We start from the raw sequence: 17,801 nt of genomic DNA, 5'->3' as shown, positions 1-17,801 counted from the left end.
TGCACAAGACGAAGACAACACTCCCCCACAACCACAAAGAGGTATCCAGCCAAAATGTCAATAGTTCCAAGTTTGGGAAACCCTGGGCTAGGCTACCATGGTTTCCTGGCCTGATTATGAAAAGCATCAGACTCTTTTTGTAATACCAATTAAGGTGATGCTTTCTGGTTTCCTCTTTTCTCAGACTTTAAAAGTTTTAAATCTGAATTACCATTCTAGCCTCCTTCATTTCTGATTTTTCCCACCGTTTAGCCACTAATGGGTTTTTAGCCACATTGGAATGTATAATTAGGTTAGTTTCTTCCCTTTGAAAACTGTAATACTACACCAGTTGCTAAGGCTGATCTAAGCCAATTATTTTAGCTGGCTTTCGAAGCTCAATGGGTATTACAAATAGGTCTTAGGCTTACCTTTCACTTTTATTTTTAAACATGCTATAATTAACTCAGCACTGCAATGAACACATTATTTCAGGAAGTGACACTTGGCTGATAGGGCAGAGGGATCATCCTTGCAATTCGTATTCATAGCCCTGGAGCCCAGTTCCGTGACTGGCACAAAGCAGATGTTCAGTAACTGTAGAAAGAATGAATGCATGGCTAAGGCAATATCTAGCATATGTTGAGATAAACTGAATGTGTGAGAGCTGGATTAGTTCACATCTTTTCCACTTTTTCCAGGCTTCCATGCAGGGATGTTAGCACCCTGAGTTCTCATCTCTTCTGACAAAAGAGTGACAGTTTAGTTTCACTTGTATTTCTAAGAGTTTCCAGCAGAGTGAGGAGGGGCTGACTGTCAAGAATCAGAAAGCCTAGCAACAGCCTCCATCCGATTCCACACATTAAAGCAGCTCCCATACCCCCAGCTTGCTTCCTCTTTTGGGCTCAACTGAGACTTTCACAAAGCATTCGTAATTCTCCATATGATGTATTTCAGTTGATTTCACCTACTAGGTATAGAAACTCAAATGAAATTGTTGATGGGGGATGTGGGAAGGTAGTGGAGATCTGGATATTCACAGCTTGGGCGGGACAGAACTTTGAGTGGCAGGTATCATATAGAGGAAATAAAAACATGAGCATCATTTTAGTTTCACATGATTCTGCCATTCTATATCCACAAGAGCCTTGCTCATAGGAACATAGTCACAGTGTTCATATGTAGATGAGGGTCTTTAAAGCTCAAGAAGAAAATGCCATTTGGCAGTAGTCCTACAAATCTTCAAGACCCTGGGTGTGCTACCAGGTTTATCCCTGGGCAGGGAATTGATATTGGGACAGATCACTAGACATCCACAGCTTCCCCATCTGTAACACCAGTCAATTAAGAACCATTCCTGCCTCCTTTCTAGAGACTGGTGGCTGTCCAGGTTATATCAGATGTGAAAGAATGGTGAGGGTTGCTTGGATGAACTTACTAGAAGCCCCTTGGCATATGACTGTGACCTAAAGATCTTTGGACATCTTCGGCCTGACCCTCTGAGACAGGCTTTGCCAGTGGAAGGAAACCATGGCTGGGCAGCATTTTGGGCCCAATGGATAAAAGACAGTAGGGAAAGAGTTTGGGAGATTAAGTTCAAACTTGTGTAGCTGTGGAGAATTGATTTTGTTGCTTCAGGCCTGGCCGCTTCTCAGCAGCTAGTGCATTAACTGAAATACATTGGAGGAGGAGTCAATTTCTGTCAGGTCTGGTTTCTCTCTCCCAGACCCCAAACCACTGAAGAGATGGAGTATCCATTAAGAACTACCCGCTCCCCCACCTGACTCTTCTTCCCCCATTTGGCGGCTGCCCACAGAGATGAGTTGTGGGAAGTGGGAGAGACAGGAAGAAATAAAGAGCTGCTGGCCTGACTCATACTCAGCAAGGTGACCTGATGGGGCCCATGGGGCCCATTTGCTCCACCTGTAGCTGATCCATCTGGACAAGCCTCGGGTCCAGAGAGCCTTCCACTGGGACCTCCATGCCCTGTTCCAATCAATGAAGGAAACACCTGGCCAGGAGATTATTTCAACACTGGGGATGCTGAGATTTCCAAACAGCTGGCTCCCAGTCCCTGAGAACATGGCCATTATTCACATTCCCCTGTGTATACATATGCAAGATGCTTATGAGATCCTCTATCTTCAGTGAGAGCTAAACAAAGAACAAATAGGTGAGTAGTAAATATAAGGAACTTCTTGGCAGGAAAACAATGTAAGATCTTGGATCAGGTTACTCATGGGAGGCCAAAAATCTTTCTTGACCAAGGAGTGTATCAGAATCACCTGGGGTGCTTAAAAAATGTGAGCTTTCCAACTCTCTGGTCTTGTTTCCCATTTTGACATACACAACAACAGGTGTAAGACTGCACATTTAGTGAAATCTCCCCAGTGACTTTGATGTGTATGTGTGTTCCCTTTCCCCAGCCCAAGGGAAGATCACTACCCTGAACATTATTTTTTATTGTTAAGAGAACAGCATTCAACACACCAGTGCTTTTCCCCATATAAGATCCTAACATTATATGCTTCAAACTGAATAAAAGTTGCCGTTGGAGGCATATCACTGAGAACTTGATTTCAGGAAGAGTGCCATGCTTCTAAAAATCATTATCATCTCTGGAAACCATTTTTTTTTCCGGAAAATCTTTCAAAGTTTCACCAGATATCATTTTATTTATCCTTACCATGCTGAGAAAGGATTATGAAAGTGATTTTCTGTTTGGGAAGTGGTATTCAGGGAAGTTAACCCACTAGCAAAGACTTGTGTAGCAAATTGGAGCAGAGCTGAGAATATGGTCCAGGACTCCTGACTCTCAATCCTGTGCTTCATACACTGATGCTCTTGATTTTTTTTCTTTTCTCTGTTGGAAAAGAAATGCTATCACAGTGTTTTCCAGAGTGGTCCATGAACCACTTGGATTAAGAATTACCTGGGGTGCTTGTCATTACAGATTCCTTAGTCCTACAGACTGCACCAGGGCCTGCTAAAGTGCATAATATACAACCTCTCATGCTCATATGTTTTTGAAAATATGTTATAAAATATTTCAGATGTACTCACTACTCTGTGTAAGAAATGGAATATTAGCAATATAGCGGAAGCCTCCTTTATACCCTGATAACATTCCCTTGTCCCCACTGAAAAGGTAACAACTGTCTGGGAGTTGTTACTTACCATTCACTATCATGATTCCAGGACACACTAAAATTTGAGAAACTCTGCTCAGCCTTGTTTAGGGTGTTGCTTCTTTCTGGAATTCCCTTTTCCTCTATCCCTCCCTGTAAATATCTACCTATCTCTCAAAGGCCAGGTCCAATGCAGTCCTTCTGTGAAGCCTTCCCTGATCTACTTTTGACATCTTTAGCAGGTATGAACTATCCTGTAACTCCAAGAGGAATATGGGGTAGAATGAATGGGGGAGGTAAGTGAAGGAACTCCCTAGGAAGGGAAAGCTGAGATATAGTTGAAAGTCAGGTTTGTAAATTTTCCTCTGGTTTGTGTTTGAGTCAAAATTGTTATAATAACAAATTAGCCCATACTAGGCTTCTGCTCAGGGCAGTAATTCCAAGCTACCCAATAATTATGTTTGGAAAGCAGGATTGGCAGCTATGCAAAGATAAAAGAATTGAGAACGAGAGCAGGAAGTTTAACAAATGGCCACCCAACAGTTACACTTGTGAATAGTGGAGGGGTGTGCAATGGGGGTTGGTAATACCCAACGAGGAGGTTATCCCTGCCAGAAGACAAAGATTAGGCATCTACCTATTTGAGAATGTGTAGTTGGGAGAGGATTATATAGCAGCTGGGATATAGGTAACTAGTAATGCTGGGAAGAGGGGAAAGTTGAGAGCAGCTGTGGTATGGCTGGAGGGAGGGTTCCAAGTTCTGTATTAGATTTTGCACTTGAGGGTATGTATTGGTGTCCCAGTTTCCACAAGGGCTGAAGCTGAATAAAGTAACTCCAGCCCTCTTCTTGGTTAGCTCAGTAAATTCAAACCATGGCAACTATGTCAGGGAGAACATTTGGTATTTTTTTGATAGGGGATCCTTAGGGAGGGGAGCAGTTGAGGAAGGGAAACAAAATGGCAGCCTGTTGGACACCTGCCCACGTGTAGTAGGGGAGTAAAGACAGTAACACACTCTAAAGGCTTTCTTTTCCTTCCTAGAGGCACGCGAGATTAGAAAAGTTCCCAGCTAAGCATATGCAGTTGAAACAGACTTCTTCAAGGGGCATATGTGGTTGAAGCGGAAGTCAAACTGGGAGTTAGCAATGACACAGAAGAGAAGTGAGAGCCAGGGCTGCAGCTCATATGTGGCAGAGCTGGGATTTAAACAAGTTTTCTCTGCCACCAGAGCTTCTGCTTTTAACATTTTTAGTGGTGTTTTTCTTAAGTGTTGGTACCAGGACAAGATACCTCCACATTACAGGGTGCTTTTAAAATGCATAGTCCTGGGCTGCAGTTACTGAATTGAATACCTGGGGCTGAAGTTCAAAAATCCACATTTTTAATGAACCTCCATTCTTTCAGAAGGTGGCAGGTACTGACACTTGTGAATGACTTCCCTGTTGCTACCTGAAGCACATCTTCACAACTCCAAATTAATGAGAACTGCTGGAGACAAATATAATTGAGAATGAATTACTCAGTGAATCCATTTTTATTTTTAATGTGTTCCCAGGGGCATCTTTCTCCAGCTATGATAAAATGTAATGGAATCAGCTGTCAGTTACAAGTCAAATATCTTCATGAAGTATGTTTACAACCTAATGTGCTCACCTGTCTAAAAGGCAGGATGGAGGGCTGAGGAAGATGGCAGGGGTGGGAGGGCGGGTTGGGCAGAGCATGGAGCTACATGCACTAGAGCTGAACAAATGCTTTGCAGAGATTCCTGTTCTTTCAGCAGGTACCTCTGCAAAATTGCAAGATAACTCCAACCAGGCGGCTTTTGAATCAAGCCCTGTTCAGGTTTGGACTTTTTAGCTATTTGTTATGAGGTTAAAGGGTTGAAGAGGTGAGGAAGAAATTACCATGGAGAACACAGGTAGAAACTGGGAGAGGAGCCACAGGAAGAGTCAGCTGCATAAGAATAATAAATTTTTCTTGAGCACTTTCTATGTATGAGGCACTTTATGTATATTAATCTCATTAATTCTTAGAACAGCTCCATAAAATACAGTCAGCCCTCCATATTTGCAGGTTCTGCATCCACAGATTCAACCAACCATGACTCAAAAATATTTTTAAAAATCCAATAAGAATACAACTATTTACATACCATTTACATTGCACTAGGTATTATAAGTAATCTAGAGATGATTTAAAATATACAAGAAGATGTGCTAGGTTATATGCACACTACATCATTTTATATAAGGGATTTGAGCATTCACAGGTTTTGGTATCTGCAGGGGTCCTGGAACCAATCCCCTGTGAATACCAAGGGACAAGTGTATTATTATTACTCCCATTTTACAGATGAGGTGAATGAAGCACAGAGAAATTAAGTAACTTGCCTAAACTCACACAGCTTCCAAGTGGCAGGGCTGGAATTTGAATTCAGGTCTAGTTCTGCATTCTGACTACAGAACCCATTGTTTTAAGCCACCATGTTGTGCTGTCACTCTCCATCTAATGCCTAGAAAATTCCTAGTGCCTGCTAGAAATATTGTTGCCAAGAGGTAATCATCCCTGGACACATGTCTCTAGAAGGACAGAGCCTTTAAGGGTTGATGATCTCTTTGATCAGTGAAAAAAGGCATTGCTAGTTACTGCTATGTGACCTTGGGTAAATCATTTTCCCTTTCTGTGTGTCAACATTCACATCTGTAACAAGGAGAGATTAGGGTAGGTTATGTCCAAAAGCCTTTTCCTTTCTAAGTTTTGTGTGTTTTTTTTTTGTTTTGTTTTTTTGTTTTTTTGTTTGTTTGTTTGTTTGTTTTACGGTGTCAGGTGTCTGGGATGATTTCCCAGCCGTGACATTGGAGTCCCTTCAGAAGGGACTTTCCACTTGGACAATGTGGGCAAAGGAAACTGTCTGTTATATAGCCTGTGCATACTCTGAAACAGATGCATTTATCAAGTACTTATTATCTACCATGTGCCAAGGACACAGAATTGAAGGTAAGTATGTCTCCCTCCTTCAAGGAATACACACTCTAGTGAGGGAGGCAGATGATAAACTTTTGTAAAGAATATATATTACAGACTATTTTAGTCACAGGAGTAAGCGCTGGGTGCTATGGGAACAGAAAGAAGGAGCATGTAATTTAGCCTGGGGGTTGGGGATGGTGAGGGAAGACTTCCTGGAGAAGGAAATCCTTGACCTGAGCTCCTCAGTATGGTAAGATCTGAGGGGCAGGGGTCTGAGGAAGATGGAAGGTTCCCTCTACTGTGCCAAGAAAGGCACTTGGCCAGCTCTAGTTTCCGCTTGAGAAGGCAGAGTTCGTGCCAGTCCCAGGGATCTGAATGTGAAGGTTAGAAAATAGAGCTGGTGTTCTTTTATAAACTTGTGTTCTTTTCTTCCTAGCCTGTGTGGGAAAACTCAGTCTTTATTAAATTTTCCCTCAAAGGGTATATACTGGCAGCAGGAAAAGGCTTAGGTTTCATTTCTACTTTTGTCCTTAACCCAGTGTGCATACTCTGGACGACCTCTTCATATCCTAGGATTTCAGTTTATCTGTGGAAAAAACAGGGGGTGTTGTTGTATTACCACTGGATGAATTCCAGGGCCTAGAAAGGTCTTTGAGTGACCAGTTTCACTTCCTGTGATACCACGAGACAGATAAGAATGTGTTCTAATTTTAAGCATTCCACTGAAGAGAATTTCTAACCTTAATTGGTCATTGTTTTAGTTTCTAAAACCATTCTCACTGTCAGTAAATTCTCCATATTTTCTTATTTAAATCCTTCTTGCTATTTCTTAAGGTCCTTCTCTTCTTCTGCGGCCTCAATGAGTACTGAGAAAAGCTAGTTGCCATGGCGCAGCCAAGCTTGGAGGCTACTTTGAGATCTTCCTAAAGGATTCATCTGAAGGCAATATGAGTTCCTTAGAGTATATATGGCTTCTTCCTCAGTGAGAAAAGAGAAGTGAAGATGAAGCTGGCAGTCCCTGGAGCAGCCTGCTTTTCACTGTCCAGTTGAGCCCCAGAGCTCTGGAACCTGTAAATGTGCTATTCATTCACCATTAATCAAGCAACTGCTTTGTGACAGTTCTGTGCTATGTGTTACTTTCTGCATCCACATTCATGGCAGGTGTCCCTCCCATGATCATTAGTGTGACACCCAAGTATGGTGTGATTGTAATTAGACTCTTGCTTGCAAGTAGCAGAAACTCACTTGAGTTTCCTCAGTGAAAACGGAATTTATTAAAACATAAGGAAAGTAGAATTGGAAAGCCATCAGGAAGGCCTGGCTTCTCTTTTTTTCTAGCAGTTCCATTGACAGTATGGAGTTTTTCTCATGGTATGTCTGCTTCATGTCACTATTCTCCTCTATTCTCTCCCTCTACCAGTCAGTTTGCTCAGCTTATCCAGAATTGATACCCACTCATAACTTTGAATTGAACTTGGCTTTAGCTTGACACAGACTTGATTCTACCTTCTGGTGTTGTGGGGGTGTTTTCAACTTCTGCATTATCTGTTAACTAGCTCAGCATCTTTATGATTTTTTTCCCTCCATTTTTAAACAGACTAGTCAAGTGCAGTAGTGAGAAGGGGGAAAGAGTAGAACAATAAGTTCAATCTATAACTGACTGTGAACAATCAATTGAGACAACTCACTACCTTCAGACCAGTCATCTTTATGTTTCTCAATTAAAAATTCCAGAAACAAGAATCTAACCCAGGTCACCTCTTCATGCCAGGCTGCAATGTCACCCATCACTGACCAGCCAATGAATTTGTTTTAGTTGTCAGATGCCAATGCTTGATAAAATCCTCTGTGACCAGAGGCAGGGTAAAAGCCATAGGATATAAAATGTGAAAACATATGCAGCAAGAAAAAGTTGTGAGCAACACAGTTGCCCTTAGAAGGCAGTGTTGGCAAGCAGATCCAGATTTGTATCTCTGGTTGGAAGAATAAGATTATCACTAAGGTACAACAGAATTTCCCTGTAATGACTAAATGACCTAAATAAAAGGGCTTTAATCCTTTTATTTAGGGTAAGGGTTCATGGTGGAAGGCATTTGGAAACCAAAGAAGGAAGGACTGCTTGGTATAAAGCTGGAATGATTTATTAGGGGAGGAGTGTGGTTCCCTGCTCATCAGTCCAGCAGTTGACTCCATGTTACAGAAATCATTACATGTTTTCAGCTAATAGGGACCTACCTGATGTTAAGAAACAGCTGGATTTTGGAAAAGAGTAGCAGCCTTTACATTGTTATTCTCTGTGTATCAGACCAAAGCAAAAGAAGTTGGAAAAGCCAACCTGGCCTTGTAAGTCATTGACTAAAGTATTTTGACTGTAAAAAGTTTATTGGGTTGTCTCAGTTTTCAACATTTTTTAAATTTATGAGTTGTCCCCTCTGTTACCTATTACACCCCACTACCTGTGGCATGGCCAAAAAAAAAAAAGTCCTGTCGAGTTGGAACTCTCATAGAAATTTAGGGTAAAGGGGGAAGTGTAAGCTCAATTGAGGAGGCAGAATTTGCGCTGAGCTAATCCAAAGGGAATGTTGGGGTGACAGAAGACGTTATATTTTTTTCTACCTGTGTGTATGCTTTCTTTCTAGGGCTGCTGATAAGCTCAGGCTGTGCCTTATACCCTTTAGGATGGAATAGCCCGGAGATAATGCAAACATGTGGGAATGTCTCCAATCAATTTCAGTTAGGTAAGGTGGCCTGGGCAGATGGCAGTGATGGTTCATGGGAAATCTGTTTTCCAAAGCGCTTTACCACTTGGAGGGGACTCTGTTAGTGGTACTTGCCTGAATCTCTCTCAATGTGTTAGCTTATGGGAAGTGGTGGCTTAACTCACAAGAGTTAGCTGTAAATTCCCCTTCTTTAACTATCTCTCCATACCATTTATGCACTTTTACCCAGAGACCTATGACCTGTTAGGGCAACCTTATCTTCAGAGGGATTTAAAATGCTTGGAGACTAACAATCTGCCATCTTCTGAATAAATCTTAGTTCCTACTAGTGTTTCCTTCTAGGCACCATTTTCCAAATGTAAATCAACAGTATTGCTTGTCAGTCTCCACTGAAGATGTAACACAACGTTATTTAGTTTACCTGATGCATGAGGAACCTATATAAATATTCAAAATTGTTTCTAACGGCAAGAGTTGTTAAATATTAGAGTAGGTGACAGAAGTAGGCCTGAACCATTCTCTGGTTGCCAATTTTCATTGAGAATGTCTCAGATTCACTATTGTGAGTTGGTAATAGATTAGATTCTAATTGGAAGATTTCAAAAATACTCCCCCACCTATCATGATGAAAGAGAGTAGGAGAGGGAATGTCTAGGTTTCCTTGGGTATTCTCAATTGTACAGAAGGATTTGGGAACAACAAGGCCATCCAACCACTTATAGCTTGTGCTCCAATACTTCCCTTTCTCTCTGTTGCCTCAGATTGTTTTTTGAGTCTTGCTTGATTCATTTTTGAGAAAGTTTTTCATTATGCAAACATAACACGAGGGAAAGTGTAACTAGTGTGGACGCTCTAATGTCCGGTGTTCTTCACTCAGGGCAAGGCTGACTGGTAAATATAATATTTCTGACATAAAGGAATGAATAAATACCTGGGGCAGGTGCTGAAGAAAGGGAAGCAAGCTACTAGTCCTGCTAGCTGAGGTAAAAGCTAAAGATTGAGTACATTTTTCCTAGTTGGTTGTGGGGACTGATTATACTTTTTGAAAATGACAGTTTTGTTGATATATAATTCACATACTATAAAATGTACCCATTTAATGGGTATAATTAGTGGGTTTTAGTATAGTCACAATGTTGTCTAGCCATCACCACTATCCAATTCCAGAACTTTTTTTTTTTTTTTTTTTGAGATGGAGTCTCACTCTGTCACCCAGACTGGAGTGCAGTGGCCCAATCTCAGGTCACTACAACATCTGCCTCCCAGGTTCCAGCGATTCTCCTGACTCAGCCTCTCGAGTGGCTGGGACTACAGGCTCATGCCAGTATGCCCAACTAATTTTTGTATTTTTAGTAGAGACAGGGTGTGCAGCGGGGTTTCTGCCATGGCTCAAACTGCTGACCTCAGGTGATCCTCCCACCTTTGCCCCCCAAATTACTGGGATTACAGGAATGAGCCACCGCACCCTGCCCCAGAACATTTTTATCAGCCCAAAAAGAAACCTCTTATCCATTAGCAGTCAGTGCCTATTTCCCTTTGCTCCCAGCTGCTATAACCACTGTCAATATGGATTTACCTATTTTGGATATTTTATGTAAATGGAATCATATAATATGTGGTTTTTTGTGTCTGGCTTTTTCACTGAGCGAGAAGTTTTCAAGATGTATACATGTTGTAGCATGTGTCAGTACTTTATTTCTTTTCATGTCTGAATAATATTCCATGGTATAAATGTAACACATTTTATTTATCCATTTATCATTTGATGAATATTTGACTTGTTTCTACTTTTTGGCTATTATTATATAATGTTTCTATAAATATTTGTGTACACATTTTTGTGTGGACATATTTTCATTTCTTTTGGGTATATATCTCAAAATTGCTGAGTCACATATTAACTCTATGTTTAAGCCTTTTGAGGAACTGCCAGGCTTTCCCAAATGACTGTATCATTTTACATTCCCACCAACAATGTATAATGGTTTCAATTTTCTCAACATCTTCCTCAATACTTATTTTCCACTTTTTTGTTATAGCTGTCCTAGTGGGAGTAAAGTGCTCTCTTATTGTGGTTTTGATTTGCATTTCCCTGATGGCTGATGATTTCAAACATCTTTTCATGTACTTATTGGCTGTTTTTACATCTCCTTTGGAGAAATGTGCATTCAAAACATTTGCTTGGTTTCTTTCCTTCCTTCCTTCCTTCCTTCCTTCCTTCCTTCCTTCCTTCCTTCCTTCCTTCCTTCCTTCCTTCCTTCCTTCCTTCCTTCCTCCTTCCTTCCTTCCCTCCCTCCCTCCCTCCCTCCCTCACTCCCTCTTTCTTTTTTCTTTCTTTCTTTCTTTCTTTCTTTTCTTTTTCTTTCTTTCTTTCTTTCTTTCTTTCTTTCTTTCTTTCTTTCAAGATGGAGTAACACTTTGTCACCCAGGCTGGAGTGCAGTGGTGCGATCTCTGCTCACTGCCACCTCCACTTCCCAGGAGGAACTTTATTAGGTTGAAGAAGTTCCCTTCTATTCCTATTTTGCTGATTGTGTTCATAATGAAAGGGCGTTGGAGTTAATCAGATGCCTTTTCTTCATTTACTGAGATAATCATGAAATTTTTGTCTTTTATCCTTTCAATATGGTGCATTTCGTTGATTGATTTTCATATGTTAAACCAACCTTGCATTTCTTGGATAAATCACAGTTGGTCATGATGTATAATTTATTCTATACCTTGCTGGATTTACTTTTCTACCATTTTATTAAGGGTTTTTGCATGTATATTTATTAGGGATATTGACCTGTATATTTCTTTTCTTGTGATGTGTTTATTGACTTTTGGTATTAAGGTAATATTGGCTTTACAGAATGAATTGTTATGATTCTACTTTGATTAAGGTAAAATGCCAAAGTAAAAAGTTGGATATGTGATTTGCATGGAGATTACCAACTTTGTTTTCTGCCCTAATCACCACCTAAGGACCTAGTTCATAAATGGGTAGTTCTGGGCTGAGTGCAGTGGCTCATGCTTGTAATCCCAGCACTTTTGGAAGCTGAGGTGGGTAAATCACTTGAGCCCAGGAGTTCAAGACCAGCCTGGGAAACATGGTGAAACCCTCTCTTTACAAAAAGTAAAAATAATTAGCTGGGCATGGCAATGTTCACCTATAGTCCCAGTTACTTGGGAAGGGAGATACACAGAGCCAAAAAAGAAAAGACACAGTCCCTACCAAAGGAATAAGAGTTTTACCCTGACATGGTTCAGAGAGATGAAGAAGGTAGGGAGGAGAATAGAGGCAGGCATTATCAATCTGTCAGAGTAAGTAAAAAGGATTTACCACTCTAATACTCTGATAGGTTTTCTGCAGCCTCCTATATGAAGAAATCACATTCATGTCTTCAATCTATCTTTTCTTAGGTTTTCATTCAAGTTATCCTAAACTATCCACACTATTTTTCAGTCCTAATTTGAATGATCAAAGATACAATTTATATTAAGGCACTGATCTTGATGTCTGCATTGGATTAAAGATAGCCACAAATTTCTTGACAGTCTTCCCATAGAGAAGCTGGGTCTATCTCAAATTCCTATTCCCCAAATCTTAAGTGACTTATAGCCGCTTTAAGTTAATCTAATTAAATCTAATTAGAGCATTAGACTTCATAGTCTAGTCAGCTTCATTATAGAAGATAAATAGAGTATGACAGAAGTGACGTCAAGCTTATTCTAGGCCTATGGTCTAAAGAACTTGCAGTTTCCATCTTGGTTTCTTGGAGCTCTGAGTCATCATGTAGAAAGTTTGACTATCCTGGAGAGACCACATGGGATTTCCAAGAGTTACTTAAAGACAGAAAAGTTCAGCTAGTGCAGCCATTCCTGCCAAGGCACTAGACATGTGAGTGAAGTTGTTCTGAACCCTCCATACCGGTTAACTGAATATCACTGAATAACATCAGTTAATACCATTTAAAGTAGAAGAATTGCCCACCTGAGCTCTGAACAAATTGTGATCCGCAGAACCACGAGATATAATAAAATGGTTGGTTTTAAGCTGCTATGCTCTGAGGTAGTCTGTCATACAGCAATGGATAACCAGAAAGATGCCAAACCATAAGTATATTTCAGAACGTTATTTTAAATAAAAATAATTCATGTATGTGACAAAATAAAACAATACATATATAAAGGTTTAAAACTTAAAATCAGTCTTTTTTCTGACCTCAATCCCATTCCCCAAAGTGACCATTAAGTTCCTTTTATATACTCCAGAATTTTTAATAAATACAACACATTTTTTCCAACTGGGATCATATTATCTAGCTCTCTATCTATCTAGCTAGCTACACTGTTCTGAACTTTGGATTTTTCACTTATTCATGTCTCTTGAAAAGCTATCAATGTTTATAGATCTTCCTTCTATATTTTAGGTATGCCATATTTTTCCATTGTAGGGATAACATGCTCTGTGAGGGCATAGATTTTTGTCTGTGTTGTTTATTGCTATCTCCCCAGTGCCTGCTTAAAGAGTACCAAATAGTACTGAATATTTGTTGAATGATTGAATCATGATTATTAACCACTTCTTTATGGACATTTAGGTTGCTTCCAGTTTTTGGCTTTTCCAAAACATATTTCAGGGAACAACTTTATGTATATGTCTTAGCATACTAGTTTATCTGTAGGACAGATTCTTAGGAGTGGAATGATTGGGTTAATGGTTATTTTAAATTTTCAGAAGTCACTGGTGAATTAAATTCTCTCCAAAGAGACTGCACTAAGTTATTCTCCAACCCATAGTGTGAGTTTGCCTGATGTCCCATAGCCTCCTCGGTTTTGTGGATTGTCAACATTTCAGTTTCTTCCACTCTGGTATCTTCTTTTAATCTGCATTTCAATAATTATGAAAAGGAGTAAATAACATTTCATTTTTATTGCTCATTTCAAATAATATATTCAACTCCAGCAACTTTAAAGTGTAACAGTGTCTATTTACAATTACAATTCTTTAAAAATCCTTAACTTTTATCCATTTATATTTAAGTCTACTTTGATTTCAGACCCTGATTAGAATGTTCCTGAGATTTGCCTTGGTGTATTTTAGCTTGGAGTCAAAGCCCTTTCTAGCAGCTCATCTCCAACTCCCAGGCAGGCTTGCTATCGAAGGACCTCCTGCTGCTTCTCTTGGAGAGAACAGTTTTTAGCATATGCCATCTTCCTTCAGCAAGGAAAAGAAATAGAAAGGGAGGGGGCAGAGGATGGGAGACCCACTTTATCCTTTCCATTCACTTATTCATAACTCTTTTTCTTTTTTCTGTGCATAGGATTGAGGAGAATAAAAACGATGTTAACAATAATTAATATGTTTTTGAGAATTTACTATATCCAATACATTATTTTACTTAAACATTGATGACAGGCAGAGAGGGAATAACTGAAGGAGCAAAATTCTTGACAAGGTGGTTTTTAAGTTACCCCAGGGCACAGAGCTTGTGATTGGCAGAACCAGGATTTAAAACCAGGCCTGGCAGTCTCCATTGCCCTAGCTGTCAACTATTACTTAGTGCTGTGATCATTATGTAACAATAATTGCTATCATTTATTGAATGCTTGCATAGGCATCATATTAATTACATTTTAGAATTATTATGCAATACTTCAAATATTTTAAGAGATATGAAGTAATACCATGAACATCCATGTACGTATCACGGATTAAGCAGCTACTTAAAGTTATGTAGCTTGCCTAAGTTCACTCACTCAGCTGGTAGAGTGGCAGAGCTGGAATTTGAATTCCAGCTTAGAAAATAAAACCTTACCAATATGTTGGATCTCTGTGTATCCTGCCCCAATTACATCTCTGTGCCTCTTCAACAGAAGTAACTACAATCTTGAATTTGGAGGTCTTAAAAATGTTATATGTACCATTATGGTGATTGTGCTATGAACATTAAATTCATTACCATATTGGTTTCTTAAAACAATTCTGTGAGGTTGATTTCATCTACTGATATTATCCTGAGAGGAAGAATAAAACTCTCATATCCCTGCACTGAGAGCACAAAGCCCTTGGTGCCAGTTTTAATGAGGCAGCTCCCTCCTTTATGCTACTTGGCATACTTAGCTATGTGTGGCATACAGAATCATAGAATGTCCAAGCAAAATAGATCTTAGCTATCATTTGGGTTTGGCTGGTTCTTTATTATCCTTTGTCTTCAATGTCACCACCTCAAAGTCCCCCACCATCATACTTTTCTATCACAGCATCATTTTGGTGTCTTTTGTAGCACTAATCACAATCTATAATTATTAGATTTGCCTATTTGATTACCTGTGTTCCTTATTAGAATGTAAGCTTCATGTTGGCAGAGACCTTGTATGTCCTTTTTCACATTCAACAGAGGCTTATTGAGCAAATAAATCTAATCCCACCTCCTCAATGTAAAGACAAGAATCCTGAGACCTGGAAAAGAACTTGCCAAGATCACACACCTTAGGTTTTCTGAATCTCAGGCGGGCACTGTCCTATGAGGGAAGGAACTTCAGTGGTTATAAAAATGGTAGATATCCTCATGGTGTCTGATTAGTGTTGATAAAGGATATGAAGGAAGAGATAGGGTTTGGTAAGAGAATTCTAGAGGGGCATCTGACTTCAATTAGAGGAGGATTAAGGAAGTCCTCTTCAAGAGGGTAAGATTTAAGAAGAAACCTGAAAGGTGGGTAGGCTTAACCAAGTGAACTACGTGAAGAAGAGAGTTCCACACAAAGAGGTAGAATGCTATAAAGGCTCTAACGTGGGAAAGCACATGTTGCATTTGGGTACTACTCTAAGGCCAGTTTTACTGAATCAGAAGAGTGAGTAATGGGAAGAGTAATAGATGATCTCAGAGACATAGGCATTAGTCAGAATTTAAAGGACTTTGTATTTTATCCTAACTGCAATGAGAGACTATTACAGGGCTTGAAGAAGAAAAGAGATAGGATATGATTTCTATTCTAGGAAGTTTCCTCTGGCAGTGTTATAGAGAATGGCTATGGGGATGGTGACAAGAGTGGAAGCAGGAGACCAGTCAGGAGGCTGAGCCATAGTCTAGGCAAAGACATGAGCATAGCAAAGGTGACTGTGGAGCTGGGGAAAGTAGGCTGTTTCAAAATATATTTTAAAGGTATAATCAATTGTACAGGTGGTAGATTTGATATGGGTATGGAAGAGATGTCCGGAAATGGGGAAGACTAGAGGAGAAGCAACTGTGGCTGGGATTGGGAAAAGAGAAGGAAACTCAGTTTTAGGTAGGTTTTGGAGATACCTGTGTGAGAAATCCAAGTGGAGATGTCAAGCAAGCAGTCTGGAGCTCAGTGAGGTATCTGACCTTGAGTTTAGAAATTGGAAGTTCTTAGTACATAAATGATGTTTAAAGTACTGGGAAAGAGGATTGTAATACTAACAGTGGTTATCACCTAGTGAATGTGACCTATGTGCCAGACAATGTTCCAAGTGTTTTATACGTATCATCTCAATTAATCTTCACGGCAACCAAGTGAAATAGATGCTGTCATTATCTTCATCTTATCATGAGGATGAGAAGTTTACAGAAAGGTAAAGGGACTTATCCGAGATGAATTTAGCTATGGAGAAAGAGTTGAGTGAGAAGAGAAGAGAGCCCAGTCTTAGTAATGGGAAATTCTTCATATGTAAACATTGGGCAATCATAGCGAACTCCTATGTGGCACTCACTATACATCAAGAGCTCATTACATCTTTGCCACAATCTATAAGGAAGATATTATTAGCCTCATTTACAGAATGGGAAATTGAGGTTAAGAGAGGTTAAGTAACTTGCCTAAGGTCATTCAGCTGTGGAGTGGCAGACAGAAGTCCGATCTAAGCAACACCATCTAACAGAAGTTTCTGCAATGATGGAAATGCTCTCTGTGCTGCTGTCTAACGTGTTGCTAGTCACATGTTGTTGAACAATTATAATATGGCTAATGGGACTGAGGGACTGAATTATTACTTTTAATTTTATTAATGTCTAATTTTTTAAATTAATCTAATGTAATTTTATTAAGTGTAATAGACACAATGTGACTAGTGGCTACCATATTGCACAGCACGACTTGAGAGAGTCTGTGCTTTTAGTTGCTTCTCTGTACAGAAACTTACTAAGGAGACTCAGAGGAGTAGCCAGAGAAACATAAAAAAGAAAATCAAGAATGTGGGGGCCACAGCAGCCAAGAGAAAAAGAGTATGTCAAAAAAGAAGGTGTAATCAACTATGTTTAATACTGCCGCATTAAACTCAATGAGGACAGAGAAGTGACCATTGGAGTCAGTCAGACAAAGGTGATCTAGAAGAGAAGTTTTGGAGTTACAGATACTGGCAGTATTGTGAGATGAGGGAAATGAAGCCAATGTGTGTAGATAGTTCTTTCAAGCAATTTTGCTAAGAAGGAGAGCAGAGAAAGTAAGCAGTAGCTGGAGGAGAATGCGGGATGAAGAAAGGCCTTTTCTAAGATGACCAAATGCTTGGATGCTGATGGGAATGATCCTGTAGTGGAGAGAGAATGATGCAAAAAAGAACAGTCTCTGAGAAACTGAGGGTGCAATGAGTAGGATACTTTTTTATTGTATTATAAAGAAATCTAAGTAAGAGCCCTGAACAGAGATTTCAAGTGATTTCTTGATATACTTATTTCAACTTCGACGAGATTTTCAAAATCCTCTTAAATCCACCACACTACTAGAGAATTCTTTCATATTCAATGGCATATAGACAGGGGACACCCAAATAGGTCCCACTGAAAACTTAGAGAAGCTATATACTTCTTTTTTTTCTTCACAAAAAACTAGATGTTTATTTGTTCCACACATGAAAAAAGGGATGTGAGAAGTCATGTTCAGCAACATAAAAGGTCTCCCTGATTACTCTGCACAATGAGAATAAAAGGATTCATGAATACACATATTATGATAAAATTTCAGAACATTAAAGATAAACAGAATGCCTTAAAAACTCGTAGAGAA

At 39.6% G+C, this 17,801-nt stretch overlaps 1 protein-coding gene across 4 annotated transcripts in view; it reads left to right on the top strand.

Annotated features, from left to right (window-relative positions):
* LHFPL1 (LHFPL tetraspan subfamily member 1) overlaps window positions 1-17,801 on the top strand; it is a 53,522-nt gene that overhangs the window by 10,485 nt on the left and 25,236 nt on the right. For 3 of the 4 annotated variants that reach the window (XM_050776775.1, XM_050776773.1, XM_050776772.1), the window contains exon 3: window positions 8,714-8,812. The exons of the other annotated variant lie outside the window; for it this stretch is intronic. In XM_050776775.1, coding sequence (XP_050632732.1) covers window positions 8,714-8,812 — 99 coding nt within the window. The remainder of the gene's footprint in view (window positions 1-8,713; window positions 8,813-17,801) is intronic. 4 annotated transcript variants of the gene reach the window in all.

The sequence above is a fragment of the Macaca thibetana genome, chromosome X (genome assembly GCF_024542745.1).
Source record: "Macaca thibetana thibetana isolate TM-01 chromosome X, ASM2454274v1, whole genome shotgun sequence".
NCBI lineage: Eukaryota > Metazoa > Chordata > Mammalia > Primates > Cercopithecidae > Macaca > Macaca thibetana.
The sequence above is the reverse complement of the archived record's forward strand: the minus strand, read 5'-3'. Positions and strand labels throughout refer to the sequence as shown.